The 23,980-nt window shown below is 41.1% G+C and overlaps 1 protein-coding gene across 7 annotated transcripts in view; it reads right to left on the reverse strand.

Moving 5' to 3' along the window:
- Positions 1-23,980, reverse strand: part of LEF1 (lymphoid enhancer binding factor 1) — a 119,217-nt gene that overhangs the window by 14,949 nt on the left and 80,288 nt on the right. For 3 of the 7 annotated variants that reach the window (XM_029235832.1, XM_029235836.1, XM_029235833.1), the window contains exons 5-11: positions 17,728-17,818; positions 16,017-16,100; positions 13,793-13,915; positions 12,599-12,761; positions 6,898-7,005; positions 924-972; positions 217-257 (exon numbers count right to left, since the gene is read on the reverse strand). In XM_029235832.1, coding sequence (XP_029091665.1) covers positions 223-257; positions 924-972; positions 6,898-7,005; positions 12,599-12,761; positions 13,793-13,915; positions 16,017-16,100; positions 17,728-17,818 — 653 coding nt within the window. In that variant the 3' untranslated portion in view covers positions 217-222. The remainder of the gene's footprint in view (positions 1-216; positions 258-923; positions 973-6,897; positions 7,006-12,598; positions 12,762-13,792; positions 13,916-16,016; positions 16,101-17,727; positions 17,819-23,980) is intronic. The other 4 variants (XM_029235837.1, XM_029235835.1, XM_029235838.1 and 1 more) reach the window with 3 other exon arrangements.

Below are 23,980 nucleotides of genomic sequence, written 5' to 3' on the forward strand. Positions count from 1 at the left end.
AAAAGGGGAAGAAGAGAAGAGAGAGACACATACTATATTGCAAATCCAGAGCCGGTATAAAAACCATCAGATGTTTTAAAGCACTAATTTGATTTTGGTGGCCTTTCCTCTTTAAAGGAGCAATGCTGAATGGCATCAGTATAAGCAAGAAGATTCACAAGCAAGTGCCTCTGTTTATAACTAACGTCAGCAGTAGGACCAGAGAGTCGTTCTTACCATGTTTCAGATGTAGGCAGCTGTCATTCTTGGACCTGTACCTGCAGAAAATTGTGTCTTTAACAAATTTTTATTGAAGAGGTTTTTGTACATTCCAAATACGTAGTAGCTACAATATAATGTGGACCTGTTTGCTTTATTTTTTTATGGTTCTTATACCAGCCAGTTTTATTTGTGCCGTACAAGTAGAGGCCTTATCTTTTATGAAAGAAAAGGGGAAATAAACTGGACCTCACTGATTGATGCCTTGAATTAATGTACACGAAAGATAAACCCTATCATCATGTTTTATATTTTTAAATAACCCCAAACCATAGAAAGGATTCTCAAGGGGATATAAGGTAGCATATCAGAGAGTCATCATAAAAAACTGTATTGTAAGGAGTTTTGCAAATAGAAGAACAGAAGTGTTAAAGAAAAGAGAACACAGACAACAAAAGCAAAAACAAAACCTTAAAAACAACCACAGTTAGCAACCAGGAATCCAGGTGACAGGGTTTGCAAGAGCTTTTTAGGTGTACCTTCACATAGTCACATTTAAAAGAAAGGTCTTTCAAACATTTTGAAAGAATCTCAGGAAGAAAAGCAGAGTTCAAGAATCATATGTTACAGCTGAAGAATAAAGCAGCGTGTAGAAAGATGCAGACTACTTTAAAAGGTGCTTGTCAGAAGCACGAGAATTGGCTGGAAAGTCACATGGCGCCTACCTGATGTAGATTCCTGGAGCTTCTCTCTCTTCCTCTTCTTTTTCTTACCCTGGAAGAAGACAGGTACATGTTCATGTTATAGACTGTACCGTGAACACACGGATGAACGTGATACAAAAGGACCAGCAGGCCGTCAACCAAGAGATCAAGATGCCTCATTATCTCTCTCTCTTTACCTTCTGTACCTAGAAACAGGGCAAGAGAAAGAAATTCTTATCTGTGACCTCTGTCTCTATAGCTTCGCATTTAATGTCATCAGTACTGTACTGATGTAAGCAGTGGTCATACACACACACACACACACAGAGAATGATGATGTCCTAGGGCTGTGGCCACAGACCCCTCCGCCCCCCGCCCACCTTCAAGGAAAGCCCGCTTAATAAGGAGGCCCCGCTTTTACTGCTAAGCCCCACACTTAGGACCCACTTCTGGTAGTGTCGATGACAAATCTTCCTCACTGTGAATTCCACCATCTAATTAAAAATCCACAATGTTAACTGAGGCCCCTCAGCTCCCATGGCACAGACAAGATGTAACTGAAGACAGTAGTAGAAGGGTAAGCTAGAACCTGAGAAAACTTAGAAGGTAATTTTAAAGACTTATTTACGGCAGTTAAGGACCCTGCTTCCTAAAACAAACACAATAACGTGAATATGCCTGCAATTTAAAATACATTTCAAAATCATCTTAATCACAAATTTATAATTTTAGGTCCCTCTGGTAGTAGTTTAATTTTCTATTTTTCTTCATAATTACTTTCCCCTCAAAAAATAATTGTAATAGGGCATAGACACAGCATATATTTGATTTATATGAATAGTAAATGACCAACCTGGATTAGGATGGTCTTTTCAAATACGTGTCATAGGACACATATCACATCCAGTATGCCTGCTGTAATAATCACATTCACAAAAAATAAAACCATAAGATTATACTGAGTATACTGTGTGAATATATAAAAGTTTCTATTTTTATGCACCTCGATAGTTCTTCTTCATGTCACATGACCCGACCACTGAGGCTTTATATCTTTAGAAGGTGGACTGAAACTATCCTCACAAACACTAAGGCAAACAACAGATATTAGTGACCTGGGGAAACGGCATATCAAAAAGAATGGAGTCTTCTTTCAGAAGATTAAGGTGCTCCAGGAGGAGGAGAGTGGACGAAGGAAGAGCATGCTTCTCAGGCCCCACCCCCCCCCCGCCCCCCGACGTCAGCCCCAGGCAGAGCTCACCACCATAACGTAACTCCGCACAGGTGTCATAATGGGCTGTGGCCCTGGACCCCTCAGCCACATGGCTATCGGCTCACACGAGCACCGCCCGAGTCTCAGCACATCTCTGCCACCCAGCACATGCCTAGCACGTGCCTAGAACATGCGACCGTGCCCTGACATGTCGGACTGATGTTGCTTTGTGAAATAACCTGTGCTATATCCTAGGTATACATCAGTGCTTCAAGAGAACTTACATTTATGGTAGACAAAAGGACCTAAGGAGTTTGGATGTATTCATGTCAGCTTAACACAAAAACAAAAATTCATGTGTAGTAAACATATGTAAAATTTTCATTAAAATCATATATAGTACTTGGGTTTTAAGCACCACATTTAAAAGCTCTAACAATATAAATAATACACCTAAGAAAATATGTGCACTGATTTATGAAAACCAGTTATAAAAAATGAAAGTTATAAAAACAAACTGAAGTTATAAAATCTACAATGCCATAGAATAGGACAACTTGATATTAAATCATTGAGACATATATTTAATATGATTGCAGTGAGCATCAGGATATCATTCTGACAATGAAATGCTAAGACATAGGGCATGCATCTTATTTAGACTGTATTCCTGTACTCTTATTTTAAGAATACTGTAATATCTTTAGCTAAAGTGATACCACTTGACTGACTTGTTTGCCCTAGTAATTAATAGGCTTATTTTGATTGTTATAGACATTTTAAGTAACAAAGCTGGGCTTCCCCTTCATTCAAAGAGATCCTAAAATCAAGTTACGCAAACAATTTCCTTTAAAAGTTGCGCAGAGGAAAATCTTTAAAGGTAAATTCACATAACACCGGTTTTCTTTAAAACTACTCTCTTCTTTAAAACTACTCTCCACATGGAGAAAAGGGGAGAGAGCAAGAGGGAGAGAACGTGTGTTTCTTTTATCTCTTTTTAAAAGTGGAAACTCACTCCTTAAGGATCAGAAACAGAAACGTCACTCAAAGACATATCATTCATATATGTGGAATCTAAAATACAACACACATAAATCAGGAGGTTGGGATTAACAATATACACACTACTATATATAAAATAGATAAGCAACAAGGACCTACTGTATAGCACAAGGAACTCTACTCAATACTGTGCAATAACATATGGGAAAAGAATCTGAAAAAGAATAGCTATATGTATATGTATAAGTGAATCACTTTGCTGTACACCTGAAACTAACACAACATTGTAAATCAACTATACTCCAGTATAAAACAAAAATAAATAAATAAATAAAAAGGATGAGTTTGAAAAAAAATAAAATACAACACAAATGAACATATATCTATGAAATGGAAACAGACTCACAGACATAGACAACAGACTTTTGGTTGCCAAGGGGGAGGGGGCGATGGGGAAGGGATGGACTGGGAATTTGGGATGAGCAGATACAAACTATTATATACAGGATGGATAAACAACAAGGTCCTACTGTATAGCACAGGGAGCTATATTCAGTATCCTGTGATAAACCGTAATGGAAAAGAATATGAAAAATAATACATATATATGTATAACTGAATCACTTTGCTGTACAGCAGAAATTAACACTGTAAGTCAACTACACTTCAAAAAAAAAAGACAGTCAACACGCAACACTAAATCTATGCAAAGTCACAGCACAGCAAAGCTCTCCCAGAGGTCAAAGAAGGAAGGCCACTCCCCCTATAAGGCCAACCACATCCAAAAGAGATCCAGGACGGGGTTAGAGGAGGACACTTCTGAAACCCTTTAGAGGAGGACACTTCTGAAACCCTTTAGGTGGGGGACTGATCTTCCCACTTAAAGGGCATCACGAAGGCTCTATCCAGAAAATACTAATTATGGCCCAGAGGATGGAAGCCCAGTTCAGGGAGAAAAGTCTTCAACTAAAGCAGGCTTCCTAAAAAGGTCCTGGAAGACTGAGCTGGTCCACCTGGAGGAGGAGGGAAATGGCATAGACTGTGAAGTCTGGGGGACCTGGGTGTCACCTGTAGCTTAGCCACTACATGGCCCTGGACCAATTACCGAACCTCCTGACAATTTAATTTCCCTCATCTGTAAAATACAATAATACTGTTGATGCCACAGGATTATCAGAAGGACTAGAAAATAACACAAAAAGCATTTAAGACAGCTCTTGACCATTGGCATATAGTATTGCGCTGGCCAAAAAGTTCATTAGCGTTTTTCCATAGCATCTTACAGTACAACCCAAACGAACTCTTTGGCCAACCCAAGTAGTTATTCAAAACAATCAGGACAACAGCTCAGGAGAGATGATGAAGCTGCTGCTCCCAAGTCACGAAAGGAGGACTCTTACTTCCTATGTCATAGTTGTATCCAGCGTTTAAGCTCCAAATCCTGACCAGCAGTGACTTGGCCACACACTGATTTACATATTGATTCATGGCTTCACCCTCGCCCTATTTTTTTAAAAATTATTTATTTATTTATTTATGTATTTATTTAACATCTTTATTGGAGCATAATTGCTTTACAATGGTGTGTTTCTGCTGTATAACAAAGTGAATCAGCTATATGCATACATATATCCCCATATCCCCTCCCTCTTGCGTCTCCCTCCTGCCCTCCCTATCCCACCCTCTAGGTGGTCACAAAGCACCGAGCTGATCTCCCCGTGCTATGCGGCTGCTTCCCACTAGCTATCTTTTTTACATTTGGTAGTGTATATCTGTCCCTGCCACTCTCTCACTTCGTCCCAGCTTACCCTTCCCCCTCCCCGTGTCCTCAAGTCCATTCTCTGCATTTGTGTCTTTATTCCTGTCCTGCCCCTAGGTTCTTCAGAACCATTTTTTTTTTTTTTTAGGTTCCATATATATGTGTTAGCATACGGTATTTGTTTTTCTCTTTCTGACTTACTTCACTCTGTATGACAGTCTCTAGGTCCATCCACCTCACTACAAATAACTCAATTTCATTTCTTTTTATGGCTGAGTGATATTCCATTGTATATATGTACCACATCTTCTTTATCCATTCATCTGTCGATGGACACTTAGGTTGCTCCCATGACCTGGCTATTGTAAATAGAGCTGCAGTGAACATTGTGGTACATGACTCTTTTTGAATTACGGTTTTCTCAGGGTATATGCCCAGTAGTGGGATTGCTGGGTCGTATGGTAGTTCTGTTTCTAGTTTTTTAAGAGCCTCCATACTGTTCTCCATAGTGCCTCGGCCTTTTAAAAAAGGACAATTCCATTTAATGTGAAGTCTGTCCTAGCGGGCACTCTGAATGCTCGTCTCACAAGAAACATGAAAATGATCTTCAAATTTTTAAATTAAGAGCTTAAGTAATCAAAATCATTCCCCTCTATAAAATATGATACAACTAATATCACTTATAATAGTCTTTCTCAGTAGTTTTTGCTGTATCAAGACTACATGAGTAAGGTATTCAAACTCTGAAGTAATAAAATAATTGGCAATATAAATGAGGTATTTTTTTCCCAATGAAATTAGTACAGCTTAAAAATATGATAATACCTACTCCATCTGAATAAAATATATAATAGGCATCAGGGTACGTTAATATGAAATGAAAAAAATGTTTCTTTTACCCAGTTTTAATTAGTCTGTGCAAAACAGTCACTGGAATATATTGTTTGTAAGAAGTGTAAAATAACACAATCCATTTTGGAAAGAAATCTGACAATATATATCAAGAGGCTTTAAAATATTTATAATCTGTACTCAGCAATTTCACTAGTGTTTCACTACTGTGAGTCTATCCTGTAGAAATAAGTCCTAAAACAATCCACTGCAGGATAATTTCCAATTATTAACAAAAAAAAAAGCCAATGTCTAAAAAGCAGGGAAAAAATGGTTAAGTAAATTGTGACATTCACTCAGTGAAATACTGTATACGTGTGAAAAGTGATATACAGAAACACTAGGCTGTAACAGAAAAATGCTTATTATAGAGAAGAGCAAGCAGCATGATGCAAGAGCGTATGTAATACACAGCCACCCACCCACACATATCCAAGTAAAAGATAAAAAGCTATGCACAACACCCCGCTGTAAAAAGCAATTATACTCCAATAAAGATGTTCAAAAAAAAAAGATATGCACAGAAAAAATACTGGAAGGTAGTGTAACTAGTTATTACTAATGCCGCCTTCACATGATGAGATTATATGCTTTAAAAAAAATCTTTTTCAGGCTTCCCTGGTGGCGCAGTGGTTGGGAGTCCGCCTGCCGATGCAGGGGACGTGGGTTCGTGCCCCGGTCTGGGAAGATCCCACATGCCGCGGAGCGGCTGGGCCCGTGAGCCATGGCCGCTGGGCCTGCGCGTCCGGAGCCTGTGCTCCGCAACGGGAGAGGCCACAACAGTGAGAGGCCCGGGTACCACCAAAAAAAAAAAAAAAAAAAAAGAAAAGAAAAAAACCAAAACAAAACAAAAAAAAACTTTTTCATCAACATTTTAATGATAAGGTTTTCTTCGATTTAAAAAATTTTACTTAAAAATTTCATTAGCATATAGCCAAAAAAAACCTGACAGCACAAAGCTTTCAGAATGGAATATATCCATGAAATCTTTATTATAAAGTTCATTAACTTTCAAAAATAGAGAACGGTGCCAGCATTAGATACACTCTACAACACATTTCCTTCACGAGAGCAACACAGAGGGAGAACGAGTGAGAGGAGAGAGCCGTTGGTGTGCATAAAGTGCTTACATAATTGTCTCTTGCAGACCAGCCTGGATAGAGCTGCATATGTAGCTGTCTTTCCTTCCGCGCTAATTCATAATATTTAGCCTGCTCTTCACGAGAGAGGGCATGCCACTGAAAAAGAAAGGGGAAGGGGGAAAAAATCAAGTGAAAGCAAAACAGCAACAGTATTATATATTTCAGACACTGAAGAATGAAAACATTAAGCATTTAAACTTCGATTTATTTTTAAATGGCAGAAGACCACGTGTCGCAGAAATCCGTCTAGAGTTCGGTGGCTGGAGTGAGACTCAAACTTTGATTTCTCTATTCTGTTCTCACGTTACGTGAAACCTGTCAAAGTATCCAAAGTGCAATGGCCTGTCACCCAGCCTTCCTCTTCTCCAATACAAATTAAAGAGAACATTCACTGGTGAACCTCAACACCCACCTTAGCCCTTTTTCATAGTTTACAGCACATTCTGACATCTGAGCCCCAAGCACCATTTATTTATGCAAAATGAAGTAATTTCCACAGATATATCCTCACCCCCCATGCACTCTCCCACTCTGTCATGTGAGGAATCTGAAACCTTCATCATATGATCCTGTCTATAAAGCAACACATCAAAAGTCAGTCTGTCTCAGTCTCTTCCCCCTCCCCTCACACTTATTTAAACACTAATTGTCCATAGGGAGAATACAGATAACGCTGTGTAATCAAACATGCACACTTTATGGCTGTGTTTTTTAGCTTCCTTCGGATGGAAAACAAGGAGCATGACCTAAGTTTATTTTACCATCTAGACTTTGAGACCGTAGGATCTAATCTGGGGAACGTAGCAGCTGACATCCTGCAAATTTTCCACTTCCCTTTAGGTAACATATATTTATTTATCATACAGAGCAGAAGAGTTTATGCAGGCAAGGTGCTGTTTGGGATTTTTAGCAGCCTGTACCGGCACTTTGTGTGTGTTTGCACACAACTTACCCCAGGCCCCCAGGGAGCAGTTTCCAAGTTCGTCCCCCTACTTCCCAAATGCCAGGATCTGTTGCCAGAACATCCCAGGAGAACTGGCTGCACTTTGGGGAACCCACTGGCTGGAGGTGACGGCACAGAGGCGGTGGACCCGACGCCACACCACTGCGCAGCTACATGCACGCGCACACGCTCTGAGTGAGCCCGGCTCCCAGTCCAGGGCTCCCAGCTCTAGCGTGTGTCGCTTCCCATTTCGCTAACTTCCCCTTAAGGGCTGGGCGATTCTTTCTCATTCACCTCTACCCTGCATATTGATTTTAATTACCCTGTTCTTGTTTTTTTAAATGATAAGACAAAAAGAAAAGAAAGGTGTGACTGGATTGGGGGAAAGGAAGGAGTGAGGGAGAGAGGCTGGTGAGCGAGAAAAGGCTGCCCTCCAGGACAGCGATCCAGTGGTTAGGATGCAGCCCCCAGAGCATGGCAGGGATGCTCTCCTCAAGAAAACGAACACCTGCTGCTCTTGCCTGTTAGAAGAACGAGAACCTGATCTCAAGGAGAGCACTAAAGCACCTTCGGCCTCCTTCCATCCTCCCATCCATCCTCCCGTCCAGAGGCTGTGGGGCTTACAGGCAAGGCAACCAATTCCATTTCCTTTGAAAAGCCCCTTGAAGGCCAGGGCCTCTGTGCTGGATAGAGATGATTTCATTTTTAATTGCTTTACACGTGCAGAGTGTAAAGTTAAGATGCATGACACAGCGGGACTTGGCCTGAGTCTAAAGGCAAATCAGGAAATATGCTTTTCTTTTTAAAAAAAAAAAAAAGGGCGGAGGGGGGAGAGGAGATTGGGAGGTGGCAGGAAAAAAAAAAACAAAAAACCCCCCAAACACCTGGGAAAAGTTACCTGAGACACAATTCTTTGTACTAACAGAGTAATCACAATTAGTCAAGTGGAGCCTAAGGAGGCACGTCTGGGGAGCAGTGGAAGTTTAGGCGGGAAAAGTCACACTGCCTCTGTCAACTGACAGCTTTTCTAAACCTGAGGTACTGACCTCGAGACCTTCACAGGGAGAAAAAGCCGAACTGGGCACAGCGGAAAAGATCGGCCTACACTGTTTTTTTTAAAAAAGACTGATCATCAGTGTTTAGACAGTTCTGGTGCTAACATGATCAGCAAGAGGCAAAGTGTTATCAAAAAGGAACAAAAAAAACGAGAGGCTAAGAGGAAAAAAGGTAAGGATAGAAGTCTTACTTTGTACATCTGTTTATTCATTTGATAAATAATCTCTCTCCTCCTACTGCAGTATGTCAGTATAAAGGTATCTTTTTTATAAATATAGTTATTTGTAAATATATTTTATAGTATAAAAAAGCTTAAATAATTTAAAGTATAATTTTATGTAATTTATGGCAGTTTTATAACTTGCTGAGAAAATCTGGCATTGTAAATAGAACTCATCTCCCAAATACGTATGGAGGTTGGGTCTTCTACCCAAAACAAGCAGTTAATAAACAAGCACGAATTTTTCAGTTACAGCAGGAAACTTAGGTTGACAAGACCCCAGCTAACAAAACAGCGAAGTTCAAGGAGAAAAGAAAGCAGACCACAAACTAAACTGTTTACTTGCTTACCTTAGATTCCTTTTAGTTCCTTGATATTATTTCGAATTCACAAACTTTACTCACAAATGAAACATCATTTACCAGAGTAAAACAGTAGGTGAAACTATGTATTAAAGTTTTGCACTGGAAACAAGAATAAAGTCTGATGCAGACTAGAAAGATGATCTTTCTTTACAAGAGTTTCTGAAACACAACTGACTAAAAATGCTTTTCCATCTCTTCTGCTTACTGAAAGATTCACCAAGTTTTTGGGAAAATACCCATTTAATTTGAAGAGACATTCTGACAATAAATATGCAATAATTGGACTTCCTTTAGTAGCCCGGAAGGTCTGAAAACGAAAGGCTTATTTTCAAGTAATATTTGTGTTATTATTATTTAGAAAACGAAGTAGAAAACTTTGATGCATTCATATGAATGAACATTTCTATGCTAGAAATACAGTAGAAGTGAATAAAAATCAGAAGATCAAATGTTCTAGGATGAATTTCAGGCCCACTATTAAGAATTCTAATTATCCCAGTGTAAAACTTCATGATTTTAAAGCTGGGAACTTTAAAGAACTCGCAAGGACTACCCTGCCAGAGGCGGAGTTATGAAAGGATAGAAAACCTGATCTTAATCAAAGATCTCAGAGACCTATAAATAGAAACAGGTGTCCAAATTAAAAACAGAGAGAGACCTTAAATGAGAACCATCCTTTAGGACACATGCTCTGATCTGGGGATTGTTAAGGGAGCTGAGAAAGTAGCAACTGTTGGAAATGTGCATTAAAAATAGGAAGCATACATTCATATATTCTTAACTCTATAGAGCAGGAAAATAATTCCCACTGGAGGACCATGGGCCTTTAGGTAACTCAAAAAAGAAACAAACAAACAAACAAACAAAAAATCTAAGAGTTTTACACAAGCGGAAATAAGAACCCGTCTTTTCCTCTGACTTCTTCTTTTAAAGGGTCAGGGAAAATGGTCATCAGCCTTTAAGCTTTCAAGGAGGAATTCTTCAAAAAATGATGGGAATCACGCATCTGCTATGATCTGGCTTTGGAAATCATTGTAATTATTGTTATTAAGTGTTTAAGAATCCATAGGGAGATAGAGTACTGTACACAGGGCACCAAAAGAGCTATAATCTACCACTGCATCCCACCCCTGAAACCCCGGTGTCTTGCAGATTGGAAATTGCTGCATTTTTATGCTCTCCAACAGGAATCGATAATACAAGAACGCCTGCTTTCCTCCATCTGCTTCCTCACGTGGACTGGTAATCTCCTAAATGTTTTCTGTTATGAATGCTGAAATGTATTAGGTTTGTAACAAACATGACAAAAATTATCAACAGCAGCTAAAACATGATCTCTAGGTCTCACAAAGGTTGTCAAGACCCTCCTTCTCCTGAATGTTCATTTGCAAATCATGAATTTCTTGAGAGGTTGCAAAAACAAATACACAGGGTCATATTTTAAGAAGCTACCGGGACTTTCCTGGTGGCTCCAGTGGTCAAGAATCCACCTGGCAACACAGGAGACACGGGTTCGATCCCAGATCCGGGAAGATCCTACATGCCCCAGAGCAACTAAGCCCGTGCACCACAGCTAAAGAGCCTGCGCTCTAGAGCCCATGAGCCACAACTACTGAGCCCTCGTGCCACAACTACTGAAGCCCACGCGCCTAGAGCCCGTGCTCCGCAACAAGAGAAGCCCCACGCACCGCAACGAAGAGTAGCCCCCGCTCGCCGCAACTGGAGAAAGCCCGCAGGCAGCAATGAAGACCCAACGCAGCCAAAAATAAATAAATTAAAAAAAAAAAAAAAGCTACCACACATATATGAAGAGCATCAACAAGTTAAGATGAAGCATTTCTAAAATTACAATGTAGTTACAGAAAAATGCAATTTGAATTAGAAAAATTCAAATGTTCTCCACCACCCGTCAGATACCCAGCTATACCCATTTCAATCCTGAGAAAAGTACTGGGAAGGACTTGACTAGCCTCTGGGCTGGTGGCTGGACAAAGAAATCTGAGTGTCTGACCTAGCTGTAAGTCCAGGTCCTGGTACATGACAGGTGCTCAGAAAAATATCTTCGCGTGGGTGAAAGAAGCAACAACAACAACAAAAAGAGAGGCAGTCGAGAACCCTGGCCCATGTACACGTTAAGAATCAGAGAGCAATTGTCTAGAAAGACTTCTCAGGCCTGTGCCAATTCTTCCATTTAAAGCTTCGAGGTGGAACGATCTGCTTATGTCTTGCAAGGTGCAGCCGACCACATGTGCTTGACAGGGTTCACCCAGAAGCGTGGCTGGTCCCGCAGGCCTTTCTGTAGCCCCCTGAGTGGGCTAAGTGGTTTCCTGCTTCAGACCGTGCACGCACACGCACGCAACGCACGCGCACACGCACGCAACGCACGCACACACATGCAACGCACGCAACGCACGCACACACAACACACGCACAGGCACGCAACGCACGCACTCTCGCACGCACAAAACACACGCATGCACGCACGCAACGCACGCACACGCACTCGGGGACACACACACACACACACACACACACACACACAGCTTCACCTCACCCCGTTCATCACATGGCTAACCCCAGGCAGCTCTCAGGCCTCAACTACGTTCTCAGTGGGCCCTTCCCCAGCCACCCTGTGGCTCTTTCTCAGATCCTTGCTCTTCATACAATATTTATCACAATTTTAATTATATATATACTGGGTAATTATTCGTCTAATATCTGTATCCTGTCACAAAACGTCAAGCTCTGCGAGGGCAAGCACTACATCTATATTATTCAGCAATAATTATCTAATGCCTACCACAGTGCCTGGTACCTAAAAGACACTCAAGACATATTTGTTTAAAGAATGATAATAGGACAAATAGTTATCATTTTCAGGAAGTTTTCTATGTGCCAGGTACCATCTCAGTTGCTTACAAGGCATTGTATCATTTACTCCTCCTAAAGGCTGTCGTGCTCTCTCTGTTACTCCCCAAATGGCGGTGGCTGGTGACTATACAATGATTCTATGACTACCTGGCATGTAAGTGCATTTGGGCAGATGTTACCGAAGAAGAAGTTCCGTGGTTACCATGAACACCTACATACCATCCCACTACTTACCCTTCTGCCTAGAATCTGGTTGATAGCGGCACTTTCCTTTAGGGTGCACTCAGCTACGACATTCGCTCTCATTTCTTTCATGTATAACATAAAGGCATTCAGAGGCTTCTTGATGTGAGGTCTCTTGGGCTCCTGCTCCTTCCTCTGTTCATGCTGAGGCTTCCTAAAGGGCGGGGGTGGGGAAGAGGTGAGCCCAATAAGGAAGACATGGCAGGAGAGAAGCAGAGCATCTGCTTATACCACAAGTCCAGCTCAGGCTGGGACCACCCTCTGGGCTCTCTGTAAGCCCCCAGAACACCATCAACTTAGAAGAGCACCCCATCAACTCCTTGTGGATAAGGATCCTTTGGTTTGAGGAAGTTTACCTATAGCTATAGAAGGGGTGAACACAACATGGAAATGGGCTTGTGAAGATGCTCCATCTAAGCTTTTAGATGCTCCTTGGTCACCTCGGGAAAAGCTGAACATATAGTGCGGGGGGTCAGTCCTCCTCCAGAACTGAGGTTCTTAACTTTTTTGGGGTCAACGGCCCCTCTGAGAAGCTAATGAAACCTTAGACTCTCTCCCCCAAACACACGCACACTGGTTTTGCCTGTATTTGCGGGGGTTTTATGGATGATCACGTGCTCCCTGCCACCCCATCCATCCTCCCATCCCAGTACAAACCCTAGATTAAGAAACTCAACTACTAATCTCTTCGGACAATCTAGCCCTGCTGTAACAGCCTGGGATAACCCTGGCCTGACAGGAAATCCTGGGCTTGGTTTGCCCCTTTCCCTTGAATTCTGTGCTCTTGAAGCCTCGATGCAGGGCGACTGCCTTTGCAGAAGGAAATGCACTGAACCCTCCAATCAACTTCGCTCCTGTGCTCCTCAAGAATCGGAACCCGATTAAAGCCTTGTAGTAAATGGCTAAACCGCTCAAGTTACTCACGCTATGCTCTGAAGATCACCCCCCTTCGGTGAGTTTCCCTTGATCTTTTGAGGTCTGTGCTCCTCTCTTCAATCTCAGACCCAGAACCAGAGCAGTGAGAATCAAGCTGCTTTTGAGGACAGAGCTTTTGAGGCGGGGCTACACCGATTTCCGTAATGACAGACAGGGGGCAGATTCAACAACAGCGAAAGAGGAGAAACTGTGTGGTTTAAGTCCTTAGTACCGTAAGGCACTCGCGGGTGAAGACAGGGGCACACTTACACGTGCATTAGGTCGCTGTCAGCGTGCGGGTGTTCCTGTTTGACCTGAGGCGTTACGATAGCTGGATGTGGGATGCCAGTTGTGTGGGGACCAGGAGGACCAGGAATCATATGAGGAGAAAACCTAAAAGAAGGAAAGACAAGAAAACAAAATGTACCGCTGTAGCAAAAGCTAGACAGAATTTCCAAACAACCCGCTGGCTGCTATTGGTTGAGAGCGAAAACACACCTTCATACGCAGGAGTATTAGCTCTAAGTTAGAGCAGCCCGATGATTAATTTCTTTCCTTTCTGTATTCAGGTGGAAAATATTTATAATTACGTGCCACCTCACAGATTTTTTTTCAAGCTAATGGTACAATCTGGCATTTCTCCTGGGAGGGCTCTAGGCCATAGGATTAAAAAAAAAAAAAAAAAAAAAAGAGTCACTTTTCTTGCAAAGCAGTTTTCAGAGAAGAATTTCAAGAACAATAACTGGAAATGTAACACTATATGAAGATTTAGCTTTTTAAATGATTAAAAAATCTAAAGACATCACATTTTAAACTCTCTGTCTACATTCCTAAGCAAACCTTCACATTAAGAGTCTTCTTCTCCTGTTGGCTTTTTTCCTACTACTAGGAGAGAACAATTGAGAAGACAGGGGACAGGAAGATTTGTTCAGTCCCCAATTTAATAAGGTCACCATCAACATCACCCCAAATAATTTTCTACACATAAAGAAAGTAGTGTTTGAGAGATCTGGTCTAATGGAAAACTGATAACAAAATTAAGGGGAAGGATTTAATTAAAGGGAAGGATACAGTTCTGCTTCAAGGTAAAAACTACGTATGCTAAAATGAAGGCTTTTTCCCAGAGTATACTTGTAGAGCATTAAACAAATCTTAAAACATCCAACTACCATCCAACACAAAGGAGGGAAACAGCCATGCAAGAAAAATAAAACAAATGAAGACAGAACTTTCAACAGGCTCTTTGGATAAATTTGGATACGCTTTAGAAATTTTTGTTTCTCAAGCTCTTTTAAAGTCAACAATTTAATTCAACAAAAACAACTTTCTCAGGTCTTTTCATCGCCGCCTGTACAGTTAATTCCTTCTTCTGGGAAGGAAAGAAGGGACTCTGCTTGGATATGTAATATTTCAGAAACAAATTTTTAAAAATTAAGGAGGCATGGGAAAAATACAAACATTTGATCAAATCATAACGCTCTGGTAACTGTACCATTTGCAAAAATACATGATGCTGGTTATTTGCCCGTGAGAAAATCCCGTCGTCACACAATTCTTACAATGTTAAAAAAAAAAAAAAAAAGTGTACAGAGAGATTTGGGGGGAAGGATATTAATTTCATCCTCTCGCAATCAGCTAGATTTACAACCTACTGAAAAAATAACGTTTCTTTAAAAGCTGAAATTCGCCACAGAAAACTGCGAATTTCATACCGATGTAAAAAAGTAAAGATTCACAACCAGTTACTAACCCAACAGTTTGACTTCTAGCACGTTAATGCTAGCTCCCTTGAAAAAGCCACATTGAACACGCAGATGACACACCACAAATGTGTGTGTACATCAAAGCACAGGGCACAGAAGCCATCCTTTCCAGGGGCAAAAGCATTACACACAGCGGTGTGGCACAGCAGACCTCACAGAGCTTCGCTTGCACCAACGTGTCCACACGGGGCCTGATTCACACACTAGGACACGCAGCCCCGTATGGCCTGACAGCCTGTGAGCACCGTCCCTTCTCTTCCGACGGCCTTGGTCCCGAAGGCTCTAGACTATCTGGGCGTTTTCAAACACTGGCACGTGAAACTGATACAACTTTCCTCATAGAGAGCAAATTAGAAAACTCAGATCAAACCAGTCTCTATTCTCCGCCCCCCCGACCCCACCCCCATCATATTTTGAATCGAACAAGCTCTTCTGATAATGTCCCCTCTGGGGACGTTTCCCGTCCCACAGTCAGGTGACAGCGAAGTCTTCTGGAGGGAGACACGGGTTCCCGGGGCGGCCGAGTCCATCCCCCTGGTGGGCGTGGCTGGCGCTGCTGGGGGAGGACCCTCCGGGACGCCTAGTGTGGGAGCCAGGCACCCTGCGCAGACAGACGCGCAGGCCGAGCCGTGCACCCGCCCGGCCAGGACCGAGAGGCAAGCAGAGGCGCGCGAGCTGCAAGCGCAGGAAGGGCAGCCTGTCCTGGAGCGCCCGGTTCCACCTCCACCTACCTGGACATGGAAGTGTCGACTGACAGGGAGGATGGGTAGGGTTGCCTGAAGCCTCCCGTGACGGGATATACAGGCTGACCTTGCCTGAGGTCACAGAAGAAAGGAACCCATCAATGACAAAGCATGACTTACCAACCAGCAGTAAGAGTTTCAGGAGGGGAGGAACTCAAACCAGAATTTGGGGGGAGTGTTACCGGGGCATTGCTTCAGTCACCCGTCTCCTTCCCTTCCTGGACACCCTCCGCCCAACCAAAGCATCGTCTGCCTTGAAGGAAATCTCCCACCGCCGTCCATGAACGACCTGTCGTCTATCCCTTCCCCTCTCCCATCCCCACGAATGCTTTGAACAACAGGTAAACAATGTTTTTACTGAATATAACAGAACCTGAGAATGGTGAGATACTCCTTTTAGGTTAGTAGATTCTTTATCAGAATCTTTGAGCATTTCAGGGAAGGGAAGAAAGAAGGAAATAAAAGTTTATATTTACATAAAAATGAACAAAGTTTTTAAAACACTGCACTTCCCCCCCCCCTTATATATCCATGCTACAGGGAAGAAATAAAAGATCGACTCATCGGAGTTATTTTCTCTCTCCTCTGAGAATTCCATCTCTCCCTCTGCTTTTCCTACATCTCACACTTCGCATTTACACGGTCTTTATTTCCAGATGCCACTGATGCAACTCGGCCCAGGATTATTGCCCCTGAGCAGCTAAGTTCAGAGAGAATAACTGCTGTAGCTTTGAAAATATCTGCATAATCAATTAAATTCAGACAGAGTTACTGACTGAGAGATTTAATGCAAAGAGAAGAGGGAAAGCTGGAATTTCCATGGCAGGATGAGCCTCCTTATGAAGAAGAGATAATCTAAGGATGTCAAGGTAGGGAAACTGGGGCCTTGACGTGGGAGCTGTGGGGACTGAGAGCCAGATGAAGAAAGGAGAGAAAACATCTGCTGAAGTTGCAGTGCTCTGTCCATGGAGTGAGCGGTGGGGAGAGGAGAGGAAGGGAAGTGGGAACAGGGAAAGCTGCGCGCTAACAATAAAATGACAAAAATAGGCTACATCACATGCAGTGATTCTTTCTCCCCTAAATACATTTCTTTTCCTTTACCTTTACAATTAAAAAAATTTGAAAGGAATGTTACGGATTTTTCAGAAATAACAAAATAGAGAGCATTTGGATTCTGCAAAGAGAAGTCCAAACATCAGTTTTTCACGCCTCTGAACTCAAACTGGCGCTTATTTTATTAAAATTCAAAAGATGCTTTTGCACTTGCATTTCTCCCTAGTTATCTGTCATTTATCTCACTTGCCCATTTATAAGCAAAGATCGATATTCAATACATCTAAGGTTATGTTTCAAAAATATAAGTTGTTCATAAAGAACTAGAAAAGAAAAATCCACACTAAACACTTTGTACAGGCATAGCAAATGCCCAAAGCCACAAATTGAATCCATAAAACTATAAGCTTCAAAGCAAATGCTACACAGCCATTTTCTACACATATTAGCAAACGCATTCAATCCATTTCAAAGTCTGTATGTTTTTTAATCTTTTAAATTGAAATGAAATAAAGTTAGCACCTTGCTTGTTGATGTGAAGTTTCTTCAACTCCAGTGTTATCATTCATAAAGCTAATTTCCATGAATGGGAAGTAGAAGAACACGTGTTCAAACGCCTGGCTAAATGTTGCAGGAAGGATCTTACCAGCCAAGAGGTGGGGTAATCTGTCCAACACCACCCGGAGACAGGGGATAGAAGGTAGGGATCTCGGGAGCTGGAGGATGTCTGGACATGCCTATTAAAAAGAACAACAGAGAGGTAGAGTTTTCAGATTCATAGGACATTCGACTTCAAGAGAAATAGAAAGGCAAGCAAATGCGTGATGTCATTAATACTTAAGCTCTAGAATGAAACAGTATTTATTTTTCAGATCCATTTAACAGAAGTCAGTTTGTTAACTTTTCTCAAGATTTCAGCATCTGAGAAAACAGGCATTAAGGTAGTACATCCTGAGGAGCTCCTGAAAGAGTAAATATGCTGCTAGTAAAACAGGCATCAAAATAAGACTTTAAAATTATTTCGTTTGCCCTCATTATAATATCACTTTGGTCAGGAGAATGGTAGACAATTGTTTTTGTGTAGAATGGAAAATGACAGCCCTTCATAAGTAGAAGGCCTGCCATGGTGTTCAAGGATTAGGTAAATTGCTACTTTCAGATTTTCACTGGCTCCCTTATGGACACATAGATTTGGGAAATGTGATACCTCAGAGGATCAAAGATTAATTAGAAATCATCTTCAGCCCCATAATGGTCCTACTTGATATGATTCATTTGGTCTCTGCCCCTTCAGCTCCAGCTAAGCTCTTCATCAAGTTGAGTCCTCTGGGCTCCAAGGTCAAGCTGTTCTGGATTAGTTGTATTCCACAGAAAATGAGAGTGCCACCAAATTGTTTCTTGAGCTCACACTCCCTGGAGCACACTGCCCTATAACTGTAAAAACCACCTGAAGGGGCTTCCCTGGTGGCGCAGTGGTTGAGAGTCCGCCTGCCGATGCAGGGGACATAGGTTCGTGCCCTGGTCAGGTCAGGGAGGATCCCACATGCCACGGAGCGGCTGGGCCTGTGAGCCATGGCCGCTGAGCCTGCGCGTCTGGAGCCTGTGCTCTGCATGGGGAGAGGCCACAACAGTGAGTGGCCCGCGTACCGCAATAAAAAAAAAAAATTAAAAAAAAAAAAACACCTGAAGATTGTACCTAATCCTAGTCCCAGATGACACCTCTTTGTTTATATCTCTTACCTCGGGTACAGAAAAGAAGGGCTAAGACGCACACATAAAAATGCAAAATAAAAACTTAGATTTAGATTTGGGGGAAAGTGCTTCTGAACAGAAAAGAGCCACATGAGTTTCTTTACATAGCTAATCTGGCTTTAAAAGGCCATTACCATGTGCAAAGACACATTCCCAGGTTTAACACCCAGCATATGCATTCAGTGGCTGTAATTATATTAGCCGGTATGCAAATTAGGTGAGTATACAGAAGATGCCCTTTAAGTATGCTGCTTTTTTTTTTTTACTATTTAAAATGTTTATGAATTTCATTTGGATCTTAAAAGATACTGAAGGCCTTGAGCATATGGGAATGGCTTAAGAAGTGTTGCCTTCAAAGTGGATGTTAATTTGACTTTGAAGTTAGGACAAACTATTTCTCAACTCTCAGAGAAAGGTCTTTAATCTTTCTCTTAACAGAGAGTTTACAGGAGATCATCTGAGGTTTTACTGTTTTTAAAAGAATAGTCTAAAATCTCCTTTTTTGATCTCTTATCACTTTCAAATTTAATGAGTATTCTTTTAATTCCTTTATATCATCAATTCACCAAAAGCACTGCATACAATGGGACCTAGGGCATTCTGCGGATCCACTCTCTCCCACTGAAGCAGAACCACTGGCAGCTGCTTTTTGGAAGCTGGAAGTTCACCTTAGCAGAGTTACCATCAAATCTCCCTTTTTTTTAAAGCGAGAAATACTGCTTCTTTTGGTCACAGCAGACCCCAAATTTCATACTCTGGGATTTTTTTCTTGGGTCTGGGGAGGTGGGGGCAGCAGGGGTGCCTACAGTGGTGATTCTTGACGTATCAGAATCACAGGGAAGTTTCTCCAACTCGCTGCCTCCCTCACTCTGACACTCTGATACCTCTCCAAGCCTCAGGTTCTGCAGGGGGGCTGCTCAGTTTTGAAAAGAAAAACCAGGCCAACTCAGAAGAACTTGGAAAACTTTGCAGAAATTTGAACTTGAAAATCATAATTAGAGATGGAATTGTCTGAATTGTCTCCTTTAATCCCTTTGTTGGAGAGGTGAAGTGACTGTTCAGGTACCTAAAAAATGCGATTTGTCCTGGGATCTTATCTCTGGGATGCAGAGAAGTAGCCTGCTTTCAATCACATGTCTCTAAGCAGACAAGCTTGAAACCTTGCTCTCCACTCTAGTCCATGTTCTGAGTACACTGAGAAGGCTGAACTAGTGATTCTGTGTGGGAGTAATCTGACAGAACAAAAAATACAAACTAGCTGGATTTGGTTTCACTGCTTAAGAAGAAAGGAGGGAACTACCATTTACTTAGCACCTGCTACATGCTAGTTCCTATGCTGGGTATTTAATTTGACTCTTCCTATTAAAATTCTACTCATATTTCAGATACCTCTCTCTCATGGAATATTCTCTTAACTTTTATTGCTCTGAGAAATCTTTCTTCTTTGAATTTACAACATTTCATTTGTACTTTTAACATGGTACTTAAGATATTCTTCACTTTGCTTTATAGTGAGGTTGTACAAATGGTTTCCTGCCTGAGCCTTGTACACTGCTTGGAAAAAAGAGACCGTGTTTTCCCCATCTGTGCATCAAACTATGGCTGTCTCCGCAGGAGGCTCTGAATATACTTCTGAGCGACTAAACAAATGAACAGGTGAAATAAATGGACCCATTCCCCATGCTGGGTCAGTACTATAACCGTTTTGCACGTACATACATGATGTGGCTTAGGTCATTACATGAGAAGAAAGTGGATCTGTGTTTTCTAAATAGCTTATTGTTGTTTTAAGATCCCGTTTCCAAAGATTCCTAGAAGTGTGTGCCTCTCTACCAACTCCTGTGCTACTTTAGACACATTTCACATCATTCATTTAATGAGTATTTATTGAACACTTAACTATATTCTGGAGGCTCTACGCAGTATATCCTTAAAATTTTTAAACTTTTATAAATAACTTTTATAAACACAGCTAAAATGATTCTGGTATCAGACTTCATGGATACAGTAATTCTGCCACTCGCTAGCTATATGTCCTTGAGGAAGTTATTTAATTATTATTCTGTAAAATCAGAATGAAAATGAAATAAGTGTTGTTGTGAGGAATAAATGCATTCGTATATAATACTGAGAAGTGCTTGGTATATAGTATAAGCACTATGTTGAGTGTTTGTTGTTATTTATAAGGATACAAACATATAAACAGGTACGTAAACCCAGTATTCCTTAAAAGCTCTTTCAACATTTTTATCAGACACAATGAGTGGAACAAAATGATAGGTATTAGCTTCCCTTGCTTTTCCTACAACTAACTACACCTACACACCTGCACCCCACACCCTATCCCGAAACACATACTGAGGGAAATGTAAAACCTAATACGCTTCCTAATAGGAAATTAACCTAAAGTTATTTTCCTACAAATGAGAATGGGTTCTGCTGACAAGCAGTTTATATTTATCGGATAATTCCACCTAGGGTTAGAGTATGAACACGATATTCTTTTTTTTGGATTTGGGGGGGATAAAGCTAGCCAGCTTCCCAAGGAACTTTGAAATCAGCAACTCAGTACCACCATGTTATAACCAGCTGTATGTGATATAACCAAAAGGCAGGCAGAAGGAGAGAAAAGAGAGTAAATGCAAGAGATCCAGTAAGCCTTAGACTTTTTTTTCCCTTATACTTATTTTTTGGTGATCAATGTACCCAAATATAATGATATGAACTCAAAATCATGTAAGTTAGTACTTTTTAAAAAATTAGTTCTTTTCAAACCAAGGTTTTATATCCCCCTAACTACACGGTGATGAGGTACATGAAGTCCAGGACAAAAAAAGTAATTAAAAACAGGATTTTTATATTAAAACAAATGTAAACTGTGTATGGAGTAGAATGCAAAAATCACACGAATTTTTAGGACAAAATACTTCAAAGAAACTGCAAGCAGACAATTTCTATTCATGCCCACTAGTCTCTTCTCTAGTTCTAAAAAGTTTGTTTAAAAAAAAAAAGTTTGAGGAGTAATGATATAAATTACAATTAGCAAGGTAAAACAAGGTAGGGTAGCCATAAGATATGGAAACAGAAGAGAAAGTGTAATTGTAATTGGTAGCTAGTCAGAAAATTGTCTGTTTCAAAAAACTGAACTCTCCTAGGGACTTCCCTGGTGGTCCAGCGGGTAAGACTCCGCGCTGCCAATGCAGGGGGCCCAGGTTCCATCCCTGGTTGGGGAACTAGATCCCGCACGCATCCCACAACTAAAGCCCGGCACAGCCAAAATAAATAAATATTTTTATAAACCAAAACAAAACAAAAAATTGAACTCTCCTAGACTTCCTGAAAGAACAACTTCTGAACCATCATGTGTCACTCCTTTAAAAATTTTTATAATGTTATTCTTTTAAACAAGTCCGTTTCAAAGTGCTCAGAACAGGGACTGGGATATAATAAGTACTATGTAATTGTTAAGTAAATAAACGGTTTAAAACTAAATAAAACATGCTGTGGGATTATTTTTGCTAATAGCTTGTTCAGGGCTTTTATATCTATCTTTAACTGTCATCCGCATCTTTATGGTCCTCAGAGGCCAAGGTCATATTGGTCATATGGTCCCCCTTGGCCACGGCCAAGGTCATATTCATCATATGGTCCCCCTTGGCCATGGCCAAGGTCATATTGGTCATATGGTCCCCCTTGGCCACGGCCAACGTCATATTGGTCATATGGTCACCCTTGGCCACGGCCAAGGTCATATTCGTCATATGGTCTCCCTTGGCCATGGCCAAGGTCATATTCTTGAGCTTCCCTCTCAAACTCAGCCTCCTTCCTAAGATGCCTATTTTAATTCCCTTTCTCACTACATATTCACAGACCTGTCTCTGATGTTTCTTATTCTTTGGAGGTCCTTGACAAAAGGAAAGAGAGGAGAGGAAGGACTGGAAATGAGGAATAAAACAGAGACAAACCCAGACACATCGGCCTTGATGACTTCTGCCTTCTCTAAGTAAAGGTACCTGGGCTCCACTCAAGCGAAGTCCAACGGTAACTAAGTCCTCAAACAGTCGTCTTTTTAATAAAGGTGGGAAATGAACATGATACATATTTAACCTAGAAGTGTTCACAGCAGTGGGAAAAACACCCTGCCTCTGAACTCCACTTTTTTTTTTACATACTTACTATATTTTGTTGTTCACTATCGATCAAAGATAGGCCTGGACAAACGGGTGAAGTGCTGGAGGCGGCACATTTGACCCCTATATACATTCTCTGCCTTCATGTGGTTTTACAGGACCCTTTATTTTGAATGTCTAAAGAGCCCGTTGAGGTCCAAGGATGTATGTACGTGGGAAGAATAAGGGCTATCCTGTGAACAAACTCCCCCTCAAAGTCTGCTCTAAGCTGACATGACCAGAAGGCTTGGAGAACCCGAGCTTTGTGTCGGGTGTGTATGAACCCACACCCACACCCATCAGGTTAGAAAACAGGCGTCTTGATTTTTCAGACCGCTTATGATGTGTGTTTCTCTGTAAATGATACAGAAGCAGAGCTTGGTAATAATGTAGAGAAGCAAAATAAGACTCACGTTGCTTTGACTTTAGACAGAGATGGTTTTGTATTTTAATTATATTTATATCTAAATTGGTGCTGGGAAACAACAAAGAGAGGAGAAACACAACAGGGATATAAAGACCAAAAGAAATCACAAAAGGCTCAAAAAGGTAACATTTGAGGAAAAAACAATCTCCTACTTTGTCCCTTTTCTACCTTTTTTTTTTTTTTTTAACACTATCAACACCTAGTACATGCTAAAATAAACAAATACGGCAGGGGGCACCGAGGACTGAATTTGTAATATATTTTCATAACATATTGGTTTACACTGTGATCATAGATCGTCAGAGCTGTCACTTTGAAATGACCCTTCAATATTTTTGTTCTGTTTTCTTTTTTTTTAATCCTGAAGAGAAAAGAAGCCAACAACAAATTCTTGTATGCTTATTAGATGTGGCACATATATACAATGGAATATTACTCAGCCATAAAAAGAAACGAAATTGAGCTATTTGTAATGAGGTGGATAGACCTAGAGTCTGTCATACAGAGTGAAGTAAGTCAGAAAGAGAAAGACAAATACCGTATGCTAACAC

The sequence above is a fragment of the Monodon monoceros genome, unplaced genomic scaffold, assembly GCF_005190385.1.
Source record: "Monodon monoceros isolate NGI ecotype Baffin Bay Population unplaced genomic scaffold, NGI_Narwhal_1 Super_Scaffold_20, whole genome shotgun sequence".
Lineage (NCBI taxonomy): Eukaryota > Metazoa > Chordata > Mammalia > Artiodactyla > Monodontidae > Monodon > Monodon monoceros.